This window comes from Hemitrygon akajei, chromosome 9, assembly GCF_048418815.1.
Source record: "Hemitrygon akajei chromosome 9, sHemAka1.3, whole genome shotgun sequence".
Taxonomy (NCBI): Eukaryota; Metazoa; Chordata; class Chondrichthyes; order Myliobatiformes; family Dasyatidae; genus Hemitrygon; species Hemitrygon akajei.
This window is the reverse complement of record NC_133132.1, coordinates 145924286-145947969: the sequence shown is the minus strand read 5'-3', so window position 1 is coordinate 145947969 and position 23684 is coordinate 145924286. Positions and strand designations below refer to the sequence as shown.

The following is a 23684-nucleotide window of genomic DNA, read 5'->3' as shown; positions in this document are numbered from 1 at the left end:
TCAAAATAGTCCAATAACTTCATGAATTCTGCATTAAATATTCTTGGAGTCTTGGATGCCTTCCGAAACCTTGGAACTAAATGAGCAATGGGCGGGACTGCAACACAAATGAGGATGTAGTCTCTTTTCCCTCAGTTGGCTCACACTAAATGCATGTTTCCCAATATTGTGCTTTGGGGAAGAAATTTAATCCCAGAGTTTGTAGATGTTTTCTGGCTTGTTCACAAGGAGGAAAATACTTCTAGTTATTCTTAAAAGCTGAAGAGTTATCTAATAACACCTGGATAAGACTACTGAAAAGTATGTGGATGAGGATTTGATTAATTAAAATTAATAAAATTTCAACATGGTTTCCCCACCTTGAAATGTCCTCAAGATTTAGTGTGCATCATTATGAAAGCAGCAGATTAACAGTGTTTCATTCATAATTAATAGTAGCTTCTTCCTGCTTTCGCCGAAACGCTGCTTTGTTTCCGGATAGTTTCTCTGCAACATTATTCAGCTTTCTTTGGATTTTCACGACACTGAGTCACTTTTTAGCCCATAGTGTTTTTTTTTAAAAAATCACTGTATCTAATAGATAATATGAACCAAGAATAAAATCTTTCTGAAGGAGAAACTTACTAACATCAAACACACGCTTGAATGCTATTTATACTTGTCAGCCACCGCCTGCACTCCCCCAGATATTCAGTTTGAATGAAGTGAATGCACAGGGGAGAGCAGAACAAGCCAATGGTCAAGGATGAGTTTATTATAAATTTGACCCAGCGTGTTTTTTGTAAAATCTCTTGATTGACAAAATGCAAAACACGAACCAGTGATGTTAGGGAGCCCTGTAAATCTGCTCACAGAAATATTGCAACACACACAGAATGCTGGAGGAACTCAGCAGGCCAGGCAGCATCTATCGAAAAGATAAACAGTCAACGTTTTGGCCTGAAACATCGACTTTTCTCTTTTCCATAGATGGTGTCTGACCTGCTGAGTTCCTCCAGCATTTTCTGTGTGTTGCTTTGGATTTTCAACATCTCCAGATTTTCTCATGTTACTAAAATATTGCCTTCGCTGATAAATTACAAAACATCAAATCATTTGGCTGAGATCACTGCAGATTTGCATTTGGATTGATTTCCCAGGCTCTTTAATAAGAGTGGCAGATTTTTTTAAACCAACAAATAGCAGAAGAAAAACTGAAACTGGGCAAGGAAAGCCTGTGGGGGAATTGAAATCAAATTTCAGAATTCCAAGTTTGTAGATATGAAGAAAATGATACTCACATTCAAAGTCAAATTCATTTCTGTTGCTATGCCTTGGCCTGGCACTTGTGGTAAAAATGTAAAATTAATTCATGCAACTTCTCCACTGGCATGGACATGGTGCACTTTGCTGGCCCTGATCCAATGCTGGCGTAGAGTTCATCACATATCTGTATGTCACTTCAGACCAGCTTCTTGGTTTCTCAAAGGACAACAGGAAAACAACCTCATACCAAGCATTTAATGACACGTTGTAGTACTGCTGCAATGCCATAAATTATTCAGAAGTTCTTGTACTGCCATATGGTCTGCAGAGACTTCAACAGTCAGCCTATCTGACTCTATGCAAAGCATTAGTATGTAATAGAGCCCATTCAATAGGATTATCTCCCTTAGCGTTGTGCTACAGCACCATTAGTAATCAAATGCAAAGCAGCTCTCTCTCTCTCTCTCTCTCTCTCTCTCTCTCTCTCTGTCTTGCATTGACTATTTTGAAACAGACAATTACAGTGACAACAAATGAAACACCTTTTCAGTACTTGAATGCACCACTGAAATAATGTGACCAGGTATGAATTTATTATGGATGTGTACAGATTATAATTGCCTACACTGTTGCCAGATGAGAAGTATTGGTAATGTGCTGTAGTTTTAGCAGTTATGTGAGCTACTGTATTTACCCAATAAGCTGTTGTGTGTGAGTATATCTCTGTATAGAGCAGGGGTTCCCAAGTTGGGCCCAGGGCATAAGAAAGGTTGGGAACGCCTGGTATAGAGTTTTACATGCCCAGCGCTTCAATACAATGATTGCTTCCTCTGAAAAATCATATACAGCGTAACCCTAATGATTACAACAGAAGAGCAACAAAAATTGCATTGAAATTGTGCATTTCAAAATGCTAGGGTGTCCTAAACTAATAAACAGACAACTAAAAACTTTGAAGTTATAGGCTGTCCTCAGGCTCCATAGGAGTTCCATTCCTGACACTGACCACAAGCTGATTTCTCATTCTCAGAAACATTTCATTTTCTGGAGTAGCCCATATCGTACCACTCTACATACCACACACTTGCTATAATTCTTTCATTTCATTGAACAATCATCCTAACTCTACCCATGACTAAACTAATGGAATGCACTGTATCTTGTCATTAATTAATATTATGAATGCACTGTATCTAGTCTTTAATTAATATTATAAAACATTATTATACTAGCTTGACAATGCTTTTAAGTGCATGGGAGAATTTCTATAAAATTGGTTTTCTGTAAATCTGGCCTTTTATAATTTGGGGAGACCCTGTACTTTATTAATTTCTGCAATGTCAGTCTTCTACAAATATCAATATAATAATGACCATATAATCTGTTTTAGAGATATGGATTCAAGGATTACGTGAAATATTGATCATGATACTGCAGAGAACTTCAGTCTCTTCAAAGATCACATAAATGGTGCTATGCAACTTTCATCCCACTTTACTACACCATTTACCAACGTTCTTACCATTCCTGTATTATGTATTTATCCTGATTCACTTTAAATGCATAAATACTAACTATCCCAACTACAAAACAAGGATTATAAATAGCTTATCCTGAATTTATTTGATTTACACAAGATAATCATAAATATACGACCCTGCAAAGAAGATCAGACTTAAAGTTGAAAGGAAACTCAGACTGTTACTGTGGACATGCTAGTGGGGTTTAAAAACACAGTCGTAGAGAAAATCCATTACTGCAACAATGGCATGCACACCAGAACAGCTTTCTAATGCTGTTAATCATTTTTTTTCAAATACTGAGCAATAAATTCATGAAACTTTTGCAAAATGGACCAGTGTGGGGGTTGTTACTTCAGATGGTTCTATTATCAAACTGATCAAGTTCCATTTTAAAAAGAGTCCTAGGTCAAAGAAAAGTAACAGCCATATTGAGCAAAACAGTTGAAGGAAAATCCACCTTCTTAAAAATACTACGTCTCAAAAGCTTGCGCAAGAAAAACAAGTACTCTGAAATAGATTGTGTAAAGTAATGTATTCTGGGAAACATGACATCAATTTGGACAGGTTTTTGGCTATGGTCATCGTAGACTAAGGCTCTTTAATACACAAAGTTTGAATTTTTACTTAAAAATTATGTTATTCTTTACAAACATCTCAGGCAATTATTTTTTGATGGCACAGCTGGTCAACACAGAAAATTTTCTAAATGCTCAATATTTTTTTCATAAAAACTGAGTATGCCTTCAAAGGCCTTGGCAGAACACTTTGTGAGTAAACAATTGTTTCCTTTTAATTTGGAGCACTGCTCTTGTTAAAAAAAAACAAATGATCCAAATATAGAATTCTGTGGAGCAGAAAGGCTGACTGATGTTCTGTTCAGTTTTTGATTCATTGATTAACCAGTGCAAAGCTCAGTGATCCAGAGATTTGCAAGTTGAGCTGTCCTTCAGTTTGATGATGTGGCTGAAAGCAGGAAGCTTCTGTTGCAAACACTTCCTTGTTAACAGAAAACTGTTGCTGTCATTTTCCTTGGATGTTTTTCTTTAATTTTTTAGCAATCATTTGAAAGTTCAAGGAAGCTATAGTTCAGTTAGACTATTTCTAGTAACAGGAAACATATGCAACAGAAACCTACTACACACTGTTATACCGTTAACCAAACCTGTCACAATTTTTTCCTCTCTCTAAATTACTTTTTTTTAAAAAAGATTTGGAAGTACATTACTTTACAAAATAACTCTGCTCAAAAAAATGTTCAGAGGGAATTTTTATTTTTAGTGTTAGAGAAGTACAAACATTGCTGAAGAATTTCCACAATATTGACCACACTGGAACTGACAAAATGCAGTATTCCAATAAAACTAGCATTCATTTTGTAAAGTATTCTCTCTCAAAATTTACCTTTGCAAGTTCCAGGCAACTTCATGAGATCAAACTAACCTAAATGTGGTTTCACATCAGTAAACATTTCAAAAAAATTAGAGATCTTACAAAAGTGAAAATCTTTTTGTTGCATGCTCAGTTTTAACCTATAGTAGAAAATAGTCTTGAGGCAAATTTTGTACAACACCGGCATGCAATTTTGTTGTCAGTGAGCAACCTTAATGCAGATAAGAGCAAGGTGTTGTACTTTCAGTAGGACCAAACAGGGTAACTGGTCTTACTCAGTAAATAGTAGGGCTGTAGGATAAAGGGTTCTGGGAATACGGGGCCATAATTCATTGAAAGTGGTGTCACAGGAAGATAGGGTCATAAAGGAAAGCTGTTGGCACATTGGCCTTCATAAATCAAAGCACTGAATGCAGGAGATGGGAAGTTTTATTGAAGTCATTTAAGACATTGGTGAGGCTTGATTTGGCATATTGGGTGCAGTTTTGGTCACCTATCTTCAGGAAAGATGTAAATAAGGTTGAAAGAGTACAGAGATAATTTACAAGGATGTTGGTGGGACTGGAGAATCTGAGTTGTAAGGAAAGATTGAATAGATTAGGACTTAATTCGTTTGAACATAGAAGATTGAGGGAAGATTTGATAGAGGTATACAAAATTATGAGGGGTATCGATAGGGTAAATGCAAGCAGGCTTTTTCCACTGAGGGGTGGGATTACAACTAGAGGTCATGGATTAAGGGTGAAAGGTGAAAAGTTTAAGGGGAACATGAGGGAAAATTTCTTCTCTCAGAGAGGTCTGTGGGCATGGAATGAGCTGTCAGCACAAGTGGTGAATGCAAGCTCGATTTCAATGTTCAGAAGAAATCTGGGTAGGTAAAGGAATGGTAGGGGTATGGAGGGCTAAGCTCCCAAGGCAGGTTGATGGGTGTAGGCAGTTTAAATGGTTTGGCATGGACTAGATGGGCTGATGGGCCTGTATCTGTGCTGTCTAAAGGGGAAATGATCTAATTGCTCAGTGAGATCCCATAAAAGTGGGGTAAGTTAGAAGCTAGCATCCATCACAACATCCAGTTACCAAAACTGATTGTCTTTTTCAAGGATGGTTCAAGTCAATGTTCCGTTGCTTTATGATCCAGATTCAGAAACCAAAGTAATTAAGAAAGAGAACAACTTGCTTTCTGATAGAACAAGTGAAGTAGGACCAAGAGTGGTGTGATTAAAATTCAGGCAAAAACACTAGCATTCTCTCTAGTGTGCAGTTTTGGTCGCCTACCTTCACTTTTTGTAACTGACAGACCCATAATATAAGCTATAAATATTAAACTGGTAGAAATCTTGTCAATTTTGTTTCATCTATTCAATTGTATAGTAAATCAAGTCCTTTGTAGGAAACTTTTCATTCAGATTGCTTTATAAATACAATTGTATTCATGAACTATGGCACTCAATGTAAGGCTTTTGACATTGTAATTACAAAGGCTTGCTTTATAATGTTTCATTTATTAAACCTACAGCATGACTCTACTATGATAAACTTCTCCTCTGCTGTAGAAATTAACTTAAACTGAATAGTGGTTAGACTCAACATACCCACACATTGGGATGTTATCCCTTTGTGATTATTGTCCATGATCATTGCCAGGGTACCTACACTGAGGTTTTTATGATTAATACTCTCACCAGGGTGGCATGGTAGTGTAGTGGTTAGTGCAACGCTTTACAGTACAGAAGCCTGTAAGCAGTTTGTACATTTTTCCCATGAATGCGTGGGTTTCCTCCAGTTGCTCCAGTTTTCTCCTACAGTCCAAAGATGTACCGGTTGGTAGGTTAATTGGTCATTGTAAATTGTCCGGTGATTAGGCTAGGACTAAATCGGGGGATTGCCTGTAAGGGCCTATCGTGTGCTGCATGCCAATAAAGAAATAAAATCCACACTGATGTTACTGCCAAAGAGAGGGTTTCAGAATGGCAACTTGAAACAAGATTAGAGAGCAATATTTCTTCTGCTCAGAGATTACCCAGTCTACTCTAACAAGTTCTGACCATCACAGAAGTAAGTCTCATAGTTTCAAAAGACATAGTCAGCTATTTGGAAATAAATATGGACAATTTTTATCAGTCAAAGGTTGGTAAATTTTTAAAATCTTACTTTCTTGGAAGACTGTGGAAGCTAAGTTACAGTCTTCATTCCAAACTGAGATCTCTACATTTTTGGATAGTAGATCAATCAAGGGGTATGGGAGTAGCATAGGAAACTGGGATTTGAGATGGAAACTAAATCATGATCTTCTAGATTGGCAATGCAGGATCAAAGATCAGAACATTCTATTCCAGTTGTTACTTTATTACATTAATATGTTTTCTAACAGTAAAATTAAGATTAATAATAGAAATGTTTCCAATCATTCTTAATTTCTTACATTCCACTATTCTCTAACCCAGCAAAACTAAGATTAATAATAGATTTTTTAAATTGGTAGGATACCTCAAATGACATCAGCACAGACTGGAGAATGAGCACAGACATTTTTCTCTGTGTGGCTTATTTAGAAACCTGACAATCTGGAGTTTTCAAAAGTGCACAGACAGGAATATTGACTGAATTTATTAATCTGTAGGAAGAATAGAGCTCATTGCAATATACTGAATCCTGCTTATTATTGAATCCTGATTTTTTTTGTGTTGTGTTGAGATGTAAAAAAAAGTTCAGGACATACAGTAATTTCATAGCTGTTAAAACCTGCCACTTTCCCTTATGACTCATGTTCCACCAACCCTGTCTCAGATAATATGACAATAATAATATTATTATTGTTGTCATATTATCTGAGACAGGGTTGGTGGAACATGAGTCATAGTCCTACAAACTATATTACGACCAATCCATTATTACAGATAGGGAAATCCATAATAACCATCCAGACAAAAATTACAAGCAAGAGCAACTTTATAGAAATAGCCATTCCAAAAACACATACCATACAGAACTCAATAGTAAAAAAAACACCAGAAATATGCTGGAAATTGAAAGACTATGGAACATGAACAGGTTATACATTGTCCCAATAGTAATATATCTAAACTGGTATCATCCGTAAGTCTCTACACAATAGTACGAAATAATCAGGCCTACACTGCAATATTATGTAACTCTTCAGAAAGCAACTATCCAAATACCACTAGAATAGCCCGAAATTTCCTAGCAATTGAGAAATGAGTGTGATCAGCTGTGCCCCTACCTCAGCTTGAGCGGATAAAAATAAAAATAATCATAATAATAGGAACATAGTATCATTGATAACTATTTTGATTATAGCCATAAAGTAGATAAGAGGAGAAAAGCTATAAACAAAATCTGTTTGAAAATGTGTACCAAGCACTGTATGTCCTTAGGCAGAATAATGTAACACTTTAGTTTTGAAACAATTATATGAGGTTTCGATTTACTCACCCAATGTATATCTCAAAAACTGTGACCATGGGATACTTCCCAAGTCTTCCAGCAAAGATTGTGCATTGTAAAAAAACCAGACTCAAGTACATACTAAACCTGCTGGTGTTTCAAGCCTCAGCTCATTATCATAAACTGGAAAAGCACCAGGTATGATTGGTGCTTTTTATCCATTAGAAGCCAGAGATCAAAACGCAGCTGCTTTTTTAAAAAGAAAATCCTGCAATTCTTCTTTCTCAAGGTGGATCCTGAAATAATGTAAGGATGTCATGATTTTTAAAAAATCCACTGGAAGGACACAATGTATGGAATAAAAGTATTCACCGAAGCCTTGCGATAGCACAAGAACATTTCTCCATGTCCTTGCTGGGACACAGAATAATTGGTAAAGAGTGATTAGTTAAGATAATGACAGAAGCACTATGCAAAACAAAACTATACTATCTTGAGGAAGGAAACCATTACTCCAGTTATATAGTGCAGTAACCTTTACTAACGATGTTGTGTTCTGTCATGGTCACACATTTTCCCACAGTTGCTCTCCAGCAAACATTTTGTCCAGATGGGTAGAAAAGCAGCAAGTGGAGGGTGAAGATAATACCGTTTGGAAGAACGAATAAACCATGGAAATGTACAATAAATATCAGGATCCAGAGGGGTAGAGAGGGCCAGGAGTATTTAGGTACATGTTAGGTACAGTGTTGTGAATTTGTTGAATTCTTTGCCACAGGCAGCTGTGAAGGCCAAGTCTTTATGTATACTTCAGGCAGAGGTTGATAGATTCTTGATTGGTCAGGGTATGGAGGGAGACAGGGAGAAGGCAGGAGATTGGAGCTGAGAGGAAAATTGGATCAGCCATGATGAAATGGCAGAGCAGACTCGATGGGCCAAATGGCCTATATCTTATGGTCTTAGGTTCACATCTCCTTAGTGAATCTGCATGAATATAATCTTTTCAATGCATCTTTGCCTTGACAGTTACCCTGCACTGACTGCATTTCTGAAATTTGTGTCCTTGCTACATATTTCTTGCGTAGTGTATTAATGATGGAAAGTAGATGCGTACCACATGTTATTAGATAAGAGAAGTGACAGCCGTATGCATCATCACTATACAGATCTCTGGATTTGTATGTCATTTCACTCAAATCAGATGCTCAAAGCCAGGAGAGATACTAACATCCATCTTGCTCTTGGCTTCTGACATTGTTTATATCAGCTGTTGGAAAGTAACAAAGGGTTTTCCACAAAATACTTTTATGCTTCTCTTTCTGGAATGTTGAACCTTTAAGCTGGTCAAGATAAAATGAAAACATTATTGCATAAAACTGACTTGTATTCACCCAAAGATCATGGTCTGTCGACTAGCTCACCCTTTAATGCTGGTGCGAATAATAGTGTCATGGATTGAATTGGGCCTTTTGTTAGCACTGTGAACAGGGCAGAGATAAGCAGAAAACATTTTTGCTTACAACATTGCTTTTTCTACATTGTCTGTTTTAAACGTTTAAGAAGCAACAAAAGGACTGATCCATTTTGGAGTCAATTCCTATATCAGTCTTTGAAATGGACATTGACAAAACAGAGCAACATTAGTGAACACAAATCACGAACGTTTGATTTGAATGATGGACTTTACTGTTTGATTATGGACACCTGGTAAGTTTTCTTATATGTTGCTTACTTGCTATTGAAATTAAACTACTGAATCATAAGCTAGTGTTTATATAAAAGGTTATGAATTGTTCTGGCCATTTTACTGGAAGAAGAAATGATAATTGAAACAATATGTTATTTTGCAGCTAGCTGGTATATAAGGGAATTTTAAAGCTTGTCCATCGCCTGGGCAATTGTCTCTGAAATTACTGATATGTTCTGCTCTCAGCATTCTTCCCAACACACAGGTAAGTCAAAGTTTGCATAAACAAGTGACTCATTTCCTGTCTGGCTACCTTTTTAAATCATAAAAGTGTAACAGGGAAAAAGGGAGAACTCAGGTATCTACAGATTAATCTGCTGTTTTTTAAAAAAATAAACTAATGCAATCCTCTAAAAAAGGATGAATCAAAGCTCAAGGGAAAAAGTTCAAAGTTAAATACAGCAATTATGAGATGGAGGGGTGCTTAATCTTTAAGTGCACAGTAGTCACATGCTCTTAAGAAGCATTTCCAAGAGGGAGTGCCAAACACTTTCACATTAAATAACAGCACCTGTGCTCTAATAGTGCTTACTTGTAAGTAGATAATGGAAAAAAAGTCTGTTAATGACTTGTGAAGTTAAAAAAAAATTACCTAATCACAGATGGAAAATGGATCCTTTAATTGCACAAGAAATAGTGACGTTTTATAAGTATCACATTTTCCAAACTTAACAGAGGAAAGCACCTTGCAAGTCCACAACTTGCAATACCCAGCTCCCGCCGTCTTAAAAAAATGCAAAGGCATTGAAAGACTACATACACTCGGTGGCTATTTTTATAGGGACAGGAGGTACCTAATAAAGTGGCTGCTGCGTGTATTTCAGTATGTTTGTGGTCTTCTGCTGCTGTAGCCCATCCACTTCAAGGTTCGACAGGTTGTGCATTCAGAGATGCTCCTGCACACCACCACTTTGGTGTTCTTCACACCATTCTCTGTGAACTCTAGAGATTAATGTACATGAAAATCTCAAGAGATCAGCAGTTTCTTACATACTCAAACCACCCCATCTGGCACCAACAATCATTCCATGGTCAAAGTCACTTAGATCACATTTTTTCCCCATTCTGATGTTTGGTCTGTACAACAACTGAACCTTTTGACCATGCTTTTATGAATTGAGTTACTGTCGCCATCCTGTCAGCTTGAACTGTTCTGACCATTCTCCTCTGACCTCGCTCACTTATGAGGTGTTTTTGCCCATAGAACTGCTAGTTACTGCATGTTTTTTGTTCTTCACAGCATCCACTATAAACTCTAGAGACTAATGTGCATGAAAATCCCAGGAGATCAGCAGGTTCTGAGATACTCAAACCACCCCATCTGGCACCAACAATCATTCCATGGTCAAAGCCACTTAGATCATATTTCTTCCCCATTCTGATGTTTGGTCTGAACAATAACTGAACGTTTTAATCATGTCTGCAAGCATTTATGCATTGAGTGCTGCCACATGATTCCATTTTATTTATTTAGAGATACAGCACAAATTAGGCCCCTTCTGCCCTTTGGGCCATACAGTCCACCAACCCCTGATTTAATCCTAACCTAATCACTGGACAGTCTGAACTCTGGGAGGAAACTTGAGCACCCAGAGGAAACCCATACATTCCACGGGGATGGTGTACAAACTGCTTGCAGATGATGCCAGTACTGACTCTGAACTCCGACGCCTTGACCGCAATAGTGTTGCGCTAGCTGCTACACTATCATGACTAATGACTGGATGATTAGATATTTGCATTCATGAGCCGGTGTACAGATGTACTTAATAAAGCGGCCACTGAGTGTGTTTCACACTGTGTATGAGGTGAGCTGAAAATCAAACTGAAATACACGTTCAGAGAGGAATCCGAGATGTAAATCATCTGGTAACACTATACATTAACATCAAAGTACTGTCCATCAGCCAGAGAAATTTTTGGTGCACAATTTCTAAATGGAATAAATGGATCTGCCTTCTACTCAAATAAAAAGACAGAGGGAGCAGGCTCCAGGCTACCTGTTTTACCAGATATTAGCAGTCTGCAGCCAATTCTAACCCAAATCTCACCAGCAGAATATGGTGGCATCGGCTGCCATTTGCTAAAGAGAAAGGAAGGCAGTTTTGCTGGAATATGGGATCCAATGCCTGTTCTTCAGTAAAATTTAGCCCTGATTCTAACCCAAAATTCAACCTCACACAGAAAGAACAGGTCACACAATGAAGTGGGAGTTGAAGTCACAACAACACGTTATTCACCTTCCTACATTTTTTCCCTCCCCCCTTCTTTCTGCTTTCACATCTTTCCCTCCCCCCCTCTTTCTGCTTTATGCAGGGATCGCTCCCTACGCAACTCCCTTGTCCATTCATACCCCCCATCCCTTCCCACCGATCTCCCACCTGACACATCCTTACAAACGGAACAAGTGCTACACCTGCCCTTACACTTCTTCCCTCACCACCATTCAGGACCCCAGATAGTCCTTCCAGGTGAGGCGACACTTCACCTGTGAGTCGGCTGGTGTGGTATACTGTGTCCGGTGCTCCCGGTGTGGCCTTTTATATATTGGTGAGACCCGACGCAGACTGGGAGACCATTTTGCTGAACACCTACGCTCTGTCCACCAGAGAAAGCAGGATCTCCCAGTGGCCACACATTTTAATTCCATGTCCCATTCCCATTCTGATATGTCTAGAACAATATCTCTACTGTCAAGATGAAGCCACACTCAGGTTGGAGGAACAACACCTTATATACCGGCTGAGTAGCCTCCAACCTGATGGCATGAACATTGACTTCTCTAAGTTCCATTAATGCCCCTCCTCCCCTTCTTACCCCATCCCTGATATATTTAGTTTGTTTTTTTTTGTTGTTTTTCTCCCCCTCCCTTTTTTTCTTTCTCTCTCTGCCCATCACTCTGCCTGTTCTCCATCTCCCTCTGGTGTTCCCCTCCCCCTTTCTTTCTCCCTAGGCCTCCCGTCCCATGATCCTTTCCCTTCTCTAGCTCTGTATCCCTTTTGCCAATCACCTTTCCGGCTCTCAGCTGCACTCCACCCTCTCCGGTCTTCTCCTATCATTTTGCATTTTCCCCTCCCCCTCCTACTTTCAAATCTCTTACTATAACCATATAACCATATAACAATCACAGCACGGAAACAGGCCATTCCAGCCCTCCTAGTCCATGCCGAACTCTTAATCTCACCTAGTCCCACCTACCCGCACTCAGCCCATAACCCTCCACTCCTTTCCTGTCCATATACCTATCCAATACTATCTTTCCTTTCAGTTAATCCTGACGAAGGGTCTCGGCCCAAAACGTCGACAGCACTTCTCCCTATAGATGCTGCCTGGCCTGCTGCGTTCCACCAGCATTTTGTGTGTGTTGCTTGAATTTCCAGCATCTGCAGATTTCCTCGTGTTTGCCTTTTAAATTCACCTTCCTCATCTTGCAATCAACCTGGTTTCATTTTTAGGGGTACAGACTAAAGCAATTTACCCTTTATCCCAATCAGTTTGAACTTGACTAAGGACTTACTTTCACTAATAAAGGTAAACAATGCACCACACATATGTTCAGATGCTGTTCTCACAAGTGACATTTATTCCCTAAATCCAAGCATTCCACAGGAACGACGTACAACCTCCTTACAGTGGACACCGGCATTCCACATTTTGTCTAATTATTGCAGGTTCCCACTTCGTAGCAGACTATCTAATGGGCCATTTGCATGCAATCAGTTTCTAAATGTCATCAAAAGAATCTAGAGGCTTTTGCACTTCTGCATGGGAGCTGAAGAGATCCTGAGCAATCATTCATTGCCTCCTTATCGCTGTCAGGGCTTAAATTGCAATATAGTAATGCTCCTTTGCTCTAAATTCCACTTTTCACAGAAAGCACTGGCATGAGTCAGGGAGGAAATGACAGTGAGGTGAATGATGACGTGAATGCAGAAAATGGCAGACATGCTGCAGAGGTTGGAGGGGGACACAATGTCTATAGTGAATTGATTACTTGTTTCTGAATCAGACCTTACATTGCATAGGACAAGCCCCCAAAACACACAGAGTTAATTATAGCTAGATCTTGTCTTGTATGTAATTCCTGAATCTGTAACAGCCTTCCTTGATATTGTGCTCACAAAAGGGGGTCAGGTCCTAGAAATTACAGGTGCTTGACTGCCTATGAGATGGCAAAGTGGGACAGCACACAGCACGAGATGGTGAAGCTGGAGACTTCCCTCAAGCTTGACGTTAGTTCTTTTCTAAAGATCACTTGTTTACCTATTTATACATGCACAGGTAGCGATAAATATTTGAAACCTTATAATTTAAGCATTGTTTTGCAATACATGTGAGCATGTTTCAAACCAGCATTTCATGCTTTTCTACTGCTTTTGTAGATTGAAAAGGAAACATGCCAACGCCCTGGAGCAATCCAAAACCTCACTACACCCTGCAGTTACCATCATCTAGAGCTAACATATTTCAGAGCTGATATACACAAGGAAATTATTGTAAAGAAACTTCACTCCATTTAGCTCAGAATGCTTTGTCCGACATACGTACTTGTTTAATGCAGGAAGGACTCCCTTCATTACAGTTTACAGAAAAGCATGTGGCAGCTCCATTGAAATGTGCCAGATCTAAACAATAATCTCTTGTGAATGTGCTGACTGCAGCTTTGGATCTGATTCTTGTTTTCATCCACAATTCTTTCCAGTGGAGTTCCAGATTATAACAAGAAGCTTGATATTGCTGATTTGAAATCAACAGATCTTTTGGCTGTCACCAATTTCCTTCTTCTTTCTTCGATTGTTGTTGGGGTGGAGGTGATGTTTTGCCATTTTCTTATATTATGCATCGTTATGCATCTTTCCTTTTTTTAATGTTTTCTATTGAACAATGCACCACCTTGCTATATATCATCATTATCTTTCCCCGGTTCTGTTCGATACTGGCTCTTAAGCTGAGGTACAGATTCATGGTTATTATAGTATAGTCACCCACTACTTCCCTCTGACAGCCTTGTTGCTTTCAGGAATTTAACATTGCTGCACTCTCATCCGTTCTACAATGAATAGGTTCTTGACCTAACATCCAATGCCAGAAGATGAGTCTGAATCCCAACATGGCAGCTAGGGAGACTAAGTTCAAAATAATTAGTTAAATTATTATGATCTTATTATGTCTTATGGCATAACTCAGGAATTAAAGCTATAATTAGTTATGGCAATCATGAAATCACTAGATTGTTATTAAAAACTCATCTGTTTCACTAATATCCTTCATGGAGGAAATCTTTGATTCCTCCCATTCCAATTAGATCTGCAAGCACCTCCAGATCTACAGCCTCTGAACTAACTCCCCATTTCTGATGACAGAGTACAGATAATAATTGATACACTTGTAATTGCCATTCACAACTCATGAACAAAACATATACATATACTAAGATAATGATACTCTGTTGATATGCCACTGTGAAATACAAATCTGCTATCATTAACTTTTTTTTTATCCTTCCACTACTGGAAGTCTTGTTTTCAAGGCAGTTTTAAAGAGAAAATGAGAAAAATTGACATTATCTAATCAGGTCCATTCATATCTGAACTGATGTTATTCCATATTTAGTAACATATATTACACATTATGTCCAAGTGTTTTAAAAGATTCTGCAGGTCAAATGCTAAGTCTGTCGTGTTTTAGTTTTAAATAGATTTCTTGATCCTCTAATAATACAACTGGTATCTGGCCTAACTAAGGGAGGTATTCAGGCAGAAGTTTCAGGGAAGAGTATTTGTATTTGCAGGTAGAATAAGAATAGCTCTATAGTTATCTCTATTGCAAAGAAAACTTATTTATAATTGATTTCATAATTCTGCAATTCTAATGCAAAACGATCCTTTCAAAGAACTTGCAGAATTGTGAATATGCAAAAGTGAGCTTTTTTTGAAACATCATGAAGAATTTGCAAACACCATTTCAATTGCCTTTTCAATTGTCTAAAGATGTAGTAATGCTCAAATATATTTCATATGTTATTGGTATACTGCAAAAATCTCTTTTAAAACACTGCTAATCTTAAAATAATTTAACCTAAGTAAATATATTAATGACGATGTGGATACTTTATTGTTTCCATCTCAGTAACCCTACAAAACACGTCAACTATTAATTACTTCATGTGTTCAGATTTATTATAATGATTTGAGCATTATTAAATCAAGTTTTGGTAGCATGTAATAACTTTGTGTGTAACCTGTTGAATTGCTTGAATAAGTTAGTTCCTATATTCAAGATTAATTTTCAAAATATTTTTAAACTCGGTAACATGTCCAACTGTCTATTATTTTCTTGCAAACCTTTACATGAAATGCCAGTAAATGATTCAATGTTGAGGGTATCATATGTAAGCTCGTCCTATTCTTGAGGAATTCACATATAGGTATATACTCTAAATAATAAACACTCATCATAATTAGAGTTTAGTCTAAGATCATTGCATCTACTTGTGACAGTCCTGACATTACTGAGATCAGCTTCTTTTTAAAACTTGTTTTGCTTAAAATTCTATGAATATAATTTTTCCAGAAGCTACGGTGAAATTTGAGCTCGGGTCTAGCATGCAAGCTATGTTACAACAATGAGAGTAGGTTGGTGATATTAATCAGTATTGTTGAAAGATAGATTATCACCCAGCATTTGAAAGTATCAATATCATAATTTCAGAAAGATTTTGCTGATTATTTTTTATAAAATATGAAACTCAACATTGATGAATATTTTAGCATTAGTTCTATACTAGAACAGATTGTGGTCAGGTAGCATTTGATCTCTTTATTTAGAATCCACCTATAGTATAAACTGAAGTATTAAGGCAGAAAAGGACATGAGTTGTTAAATCTATTCTGTGGAAGAGTTTGCTTATTTCTAAAAACCATTGCAGGTGATCAAGATTTAATTTAACAGCATTTTTTTAATCAGAAAAAAGATATCAGAAGTCTTAATGCATTATTTTATAGAAAATTCAGAAATATCTTGAGCCCATTGATATGACATGATAAAGTAGTTTCAAATTTTTGACTATTAGTCAAGCAATTGTCTGCATAAATTATAGCAGTAATAAACATCAGTAGGTGGCACTTACTTCTCGGTTCGCGAGGACCATCCACTGTAACCTTTATAGCTCTGTGATAGGTAGCCACTTGGGGTGGGTTTGTGAATACCGTGATTGTCAATGTGAAGCTTTTACCTGAAAAACAGAGTAAAATATACTTTTACTTCTCAACTAGTTATTAACCCCAACAATTGCACAAGCTACTTTATGACATTGTAATGAAACAACACTGAAAAACTGGTTATTGCAATCCTGAAGTCAGTGTTTATGGAAGTGACCTCTGCATGAAATGTGAGACTTTAAAACAATGTTCTCTGGATTAACATTGATGAGTATTTGCTTTGCTTGCAACTTGGCTTACACATAAAGCAAGAAGCAACAATCAGTTTGTAAATCTTAAAGTTAGAATGTAAAGACAATAAACAGATGCTTGAAATCCAAAGAAAGACACACAAAATGCCGGAGGAACATGGGAAGTCAACTCTGGAAATGAATATACAGTGGGCACTTGGACCGAGAACCTTCTTCAGAACTGGAAAGGAAGGGGGAATATACCAGACTAAAAATGTCAAGGGGGGAGGTGTTGGGGGTGGAAAAGGAGAATTGCTAGAAGGTGATAGGTGAAGCTAGATGAGTAGAAAAGATAAAAGACTGATAAGAGAGGAGAGTGGACCTTAGGAGAAAGGGAAGGAGGAGCAGATTCAGGATCCTACCTATCACTTCCTTCTCTTTCTCCTATGGTCCAGTATCCTCTTCTATCTGATTCCTTCCTCTCCAACCCTTTATTCTCTCTACCTACCTGGATTCACCTATCACCTATCACCCCTCAGCTGGTTGAGTGGTGTTGCAATAACAACCTTGCACTCAACCTCAGTAAGACCAAGGAATTGATTGTGGACTTCAGGAAGGGAAGGTCAAGTGAACACACACCCGTCCTCATTAAGGGATCAAAAGTAGAAAGGGTGAGCAGTTTTAAGTTCTTGGGTGTCACTTCTAAGGAAATATCCAGGGCCCAACATATTGATGTAATTACAACAAAGGCAGCAGTGGCAATTCTGAACTTGGGGTTTGAGGAGAATTGGTATGGTGTCAAAAAACTCGCAAGTTTCTACAGATATAACATGCAAAGCCTTCTAACTGGTTGCTTCACTATCTGGTTTGGCGGAGCCACTGCACAGGATTGGAAAAAGCTGCAGAAAGTTGTAAACTCAGCCAGCTCCATCATGGGCACTAGCCTCCCCAGCATCAACGATGCTTTCAAAAGGTGATGCCTGAAAATGATGGCATCCATCATTAAGGACCCCCATCACACATGACTTGCCCTCTTCTCATTGCTACCATCAAGTAGGAGATACCGAAGCCTGAAAAAACACACTCAATGTTTAAAAACTTCTTCCCTTCTGCCATCAGATTTCTGAATGGACCAGGAACCCATGAATGCTACCTCAGTATTTATTATTTTTCCTCTATTTCTGCACTACTTATTTAATTTAAATGTTTATATATATAAGATTTTATTATTATGTATTGCATTGTACTGCTGCCACAAAACAACACATTTTATGACATATGCCAGTGATATTAAACCTGATTCTGATTCTGATTCTGAGGTGTACAGGTGTACCTAATAAAATGGCCACCAGGTGTACGTTGCAGATAATGGTAACATTTATTGACCATCTCTAATTTCCCCTGTACCGAGGAGGCAGTTAGAAATTAATCACTTGCAGACCAGATCAAAAAAGGGTGGCAGATTTCACTCCCTGAAGGACATCTGGTTTTTATGATAATCTGGTAATTAAGTGCATTATCTGTTTAATGACACAAATTTGAATTTCCCAGCTGCCATGGTGGAATTTGAACTCATGTCTTGGATACTGGCTACTGAGCGAGTAACTTAACTGCTATGCTACCACTCACCTAGTATACCATTGCACCTCTAAATACTGTGATCATGTCATTGCTGTTGATAATGTTTTAGCCTGAAATAAAGTCTACTTTGCAATATAGATATTTTACGAGAAGCCTTTGGCCTTTTTGAAAATTTGGATGCTATGGCTTCATTTCTCCCTTGACAGACGCTGTTGCTACAGGAGACAAGATTGATTGCCCGCTGGCTGTGAGTTTTAAATCTGCAATGGACACAAGTGAGGTAGCAGATGACTGAAGGACTGAAGGTTAGCAAGTGTGGTCCTATTTTTTGAGAAAGGCAGCAAGGAAAAGTTTGGTTATGATGAGCCTGATTAGTGTAGACATAATCTTAGAAAAAAATCTGAGTGCTGTAGTCAATAATTGCTTGGAAAGGCAAGGGCAGCCAACATGGCTGTTGCAAGGTCAGATTCTGCCTGGCCAATTTGATTGAATTCTTTAAACAGATAACAAGTTGTATCGCTGACGTGATTCACATGGGCTTTAATAAGACATTTGACAAGTTTCCATATGGGAGATGGGTTTAAAATGTTCGGGCCCATGGGATCCAGGGCAGGTTGGCCAACTGGATCCAGTATTAGCTTGGCAATAAAATGCAGAGGGTGATGGTAGAAGGCTATTTGTAGTGTCCCACAAGGGTCAATGCTGGGACCCTTGCTGGCGGTAATATCCATGAATGACTTGAATGGACTGATCAGTAAGTTCAGGAATGACACAAAGAGTGATGTGGTTGTTGATAGTGTGTAGGGAAGTCTTAGGCTACAAGAGATATCAATTTATTGGTGAAATGGGCTGAAAATGGCCAAATAGCTTAGTCCAGACAAATGTACTTTGTGAGTACTAATGAGGCAGGGACATACAATTTAATATTTGGGCCTTAAGGAGTATTGACGAACAGAAGGACCTTGGATTAAAAATTCAATGATCCTCAAATGTGGCAACACAGATTATCTGATTACAAAAGCATGTTGGTTACTGGCCTTTATTAGCTGGGGAATTAAAAACAGAAGGTGGGGTTTATACTCCAACTTCTTAAAACCTTAGCCATACTTTAGCTGGAGTACTGCACACAGTTCTGGTCACCATGGTATATGATCAAAACAATGATGCTGGAGAGAATGCAAAGCGGATTCGTTAGAATGTTGCCTAGGCTGGAGCAAGTCAGTTCTGAGCAGAGACCGGAGAAACTAGGCCTGTTCTCCCCAAAAATACAGGAGATTACGAGGGAACGTAATGGAGGTATCAAACACTGATAGAGTAGACAATAGGGAAGTTTTCCTCATACTGGAAGTACTTAAATTTATAGAACATAGTTGGGAGAAGAGACTTAGAAGGGCTATAGGGGGAAGTTCTAGACCCAGAGAGAGGTAAGTATCTGAATATACTGCCCAGGGAAGAGGTTGAAGCTGGGTTCTGACAGCATTTAAGAAGTGGTCTAGAACCAGCACTTGAATAATTTTAAGGTCACAAGGCTGCGGACCATGTGCTGGGAGATGGGAAGGGTGGTCACTCAGCTGTGCAGGTGACTTGGACAGAATGGTCTCTTTCCATGCTGTTTGATCCTACGACTACGCATTTTAATGCTCACTTGACGGGTAAATAGAAACTCAGTTGACTTAATTTCGTTGCTTGATTAATAAAATTTTGTATTCATTTAAATCAATTAAATTTCAGCTGATGTTTCCTAATGAGCTATATAATGTGTTGATGATCTTGAGAGTATAGTGAAAGATAAAGGTCAATCAGTTGTTTCTGATGTCATTATACTTCAGGGAGGTTATGCATAATTTGCATAAGTTGCAGCACAAGTTGTAGCATCCCGAACAAGAGAAAGAAGGATCAGGCCACCATACTAGTGGGGTCCTTATTTACCAAGTGTGGTACAAAGAAGTCGTGCAATGAACTTGAATGCCTACCTGCACGTGGTGGGGTGACTGAGTCCCTATCAGGTTTTTTTTTGGCTGATAACCTCATAAGGTTGCTAGTTACTGTGGTTTAAGAGGAAGCAACTTTACCCTGCTCATTTAGTTGTAGCAACACACGTAGGTTGTAGTCAGCTTGGAAAGAGAAAAAGCAACTAAGAAGGCCACAGGTTCTCCAATGCAAGATCATTTTTCATCGGGAGAAAAAAAAATCAATTAGGAATAACGACAGAAGGAATGTTCTAGTTGCCTTGTGTTGCAAGATCCTAACTATTTCTTTAAAATGATTTATGATGTCAGTACATATGGTGACCAGAATTTTTTTTCTCCTCATAGAGCACATTTTCTAATTTTAGGCAACATTTATCTCTCAGTCAATAGCATTAAAACTGATGATGTGTTATGAAAACATTTCTATTTGTGGGAGCTCACAGAGGACAAATTGGCTGCCATGCTTTCTATTTTACCACAATGAGTACACTTCATAAGTACTTCATTAACTCTAAAGTGCTTTTCAGCAAACTGAAGCTGTGAAATGTGCATTATCAATACCACTTTATTTTCTTTTCAAATTGAAATTGAGCAAAGAAGTTTTATACTTGGATCTGAAGAGATGGCATAAGAATTCATCCTTATTTCCTTTTGCTAAATGCACAATATTGTAGCAGATGTGAAGTGAGTTCCACTTCCAATATTCAGTTTCATTGCCTGCAGCGCAGCTACATTTTTGAAGCTGAGTACAGCACACTGCCACCATTATATTGTGCATTTCATGCATGCAGCAAGGAGAAATTTCCAACTCATTATATTTATATAGCAAAAGCAACATACTTTGCATGCCGGAAATATGAAGAGAATAGCAGTAAATGCTGAAAATGCTCAGCAGCGGGCAGCAATATTTGACAGAAATCAAGTTGACATTTCAACTCGGTGATCTTTCATCACTACGCCGCAAGTTCTGGTACTATACTCAAGAGCCCTATTTTCAACTAAATTCTCTAGCTACTCACAACTACAGTAAAGAACAATGTGCAAATGTTATGACATTAACCTTTAAAATTAATAAAATGCTGAGAATGCATTAAGTGGAGGAGGTCCAAAGCGATCTTGATTTCAAACCCAACCAATATTGTAGCATAGCATCTAATTGTTTATATATAAAAGTTATGCAATTTAGAATGGAGTTAGTATAAAACTCCTTTAAACCGAGCAAGTACTACATAATGATGTGCATTGTGCAGTCAATGGTAAAGCAATGGTATTTTCTGCCAACCACAAAGGAAACTGCCCGCAGAGATATAATGATTTCTGTGGCACTTATTTCCTCTTTCCAATAATGGGTGCTATCAGGTATTAGCTCAAGGGAAATCCCTGGCATCTAGTGATATTACCAAGAAGGTTGAATGGCCTATCACCTTGAAGAAATCTTACGGGTAAAACCAGGAAGACGACAAAAACAGCAGATGCTGAAAATCTAGAGCAAATGATGCCATGAACACTCAGCTGGTCAGGCAACACGTGTGGAGGGTAAAATTATACTAATGTTTCAAGTTAATGTCTTTCTTTGTCCACCGACGCTGCCTGATCTGCTAAATGTTCCCAGTATTTCCTGTTATTACTTTAGAGAACAATTGTGTTTGGTTATTTCTGCATATTTCACAGGGGTTAAAATAAAGCCAGACATGTAATTTTAATAGAAAGTGGGACACGGTAGCACAACCTCTATACGGCACCAGCGATAACCAATCAGAGCTTGATTCCCACTGCTGTCTTTAAGGAGTTTGTATATTCTCCCTGTGACTTCGTGGATTTCCTCTGGATTCTCTGGTTTCCACCCACATTCCAAAGACATTCAGATTGGGATTATTAAACTGTTGGCTCTGGATCACTTGCAGAAACAATGCACCATGTTTCAGTGTTTCAATGTACATGTGACAAAATAAAGATAACCTTTAAAAGCAATAAAGAAGCTTGCAGAACAAGGTTGATCATTTTAAAATTTAGGCGCCACAGTAGCGTAGCACTCAGCGCGACACTATTACAGCTTGGGGCATCGGAGTTTGGCGTTCTATCCCGGCATCCTCTGTGCCCTCCCACAGTCCAAAGATGTACCAGTCAGTAGATGACCTGGTCACTGTAAATCATCCTGTGATTACCCTAGGGTTAGACTGAGGGGATTCTGTCAGCGTGACTTGAAGGGCTGGAAGAACCTATTTTGCACTGTATCTCTAAATAGAATGAAATAAAATAGTTTGCACATGTAGCCACAGTCATGTTTGAGGGTCATATAGACTGTAAAGTGGCAATTTGGACTTGATGCATTAATAAAAACTCACTTTGATTTCACACACTATTTTATTTCTAGAATAAGTTTCAAATGCCTGAAGACAAAGTTTTGAAGCCGATACTGGAATAAATTGCAAGCAATGTACTATACTGCACAGAACAGAGATTCGCTGGCAGCAATCTCTAAGTATCCAGTCATAGCTCCACAAGGGTATCCCTTAGTGGCTACTGTTTGTTTCATAGTGTAATTATGTTAATTGTGGAAGATGTAATAGCCATTGCAATGTAAGATGGAGTTCATTAAATATAAAAAGGAGATTCATAAAAGTGTGAAAATCATTCCATAACTCCCCATTTGGTCATAGATATTAATCCTTATCTTACTTAGAAACTAATTTGGCTGTTTTCACAATCTGATCTATGGGGAGTAAAATTCGAAACTTGAAATGTCTGGTTCTCCTAAATCACCATATGCAAATTACTGACTGTAGAGATTAGATAGTAAAATATTATACTTTGACATTTGCAGCAAAGCATGTACCAAATTGTGTGACTAATTAAAAGGTATTTTAAAAATAATATTTCAAATATTGCAGATTCATCTATTTAGTGATTTAATCTACAGGAACCCAAAATAACACAAAAGAAATGAGTTGGAAAAATTAGCACGTGGTAATGACATCATAAAATTGCCAATGTCAGGAAATAAGACCATAAGACCATAAGATATAGGAGCAGAATTAGGCCATTTGGCCCATCGAGTCTGCTGCACCATTTTATCACGACTGATCAATCTTTCCTCTCAGCCCCAATCTCCTGCCTTCCCCTGTATCCCTTCATGCCCTGACTAATCAAGAATCTATCAACCTCTGCCTTAAATATACATAACGACTTGATCTCCACAGCTGCCTGTGGCAACGAATTCCACAGATTCACCACTCTCTGGCTAAAGAAATTCCTCATCAATATATTTCTTTATGTAGTATATTTCATATACTTAGAATTCTACAATTTGCATTTATAAAATATTGCATTAATAAAAATATTCTAGACTATTTAATCAGACTAAAATTACTGCTGTGGTAAAGATATGGATATTTTAGTATTAGTGAACAAAGGTATAAATTTATAGAGTCATA

General features: G+C 38.0%; 1 protein-coding gene across 2 annotated transcripts in view; it reads right to left on the bottom strand.

The window, feature by feature from the left end:
* LOC140733623 (runt-related transcription factor 2-like) overlaps window positions 1-23684 on the bottom strand; it is a 165985-nt gene that overhangs the window by 56895 nt on the left and 85406 nt on the right. For both annotated transcript variants that reach the window (XM_073057202.1, XM_073057203.1), the window contains exon 5: window positions 16439-16543. In XM_073057202.1, coding sequence (XP_072913303.1) covers window positions 16439-16543 — 105 coding nt within the window. The remainder of the gene's footprint in view (window positions 1-16438; window positions 16544-23684) is intronic.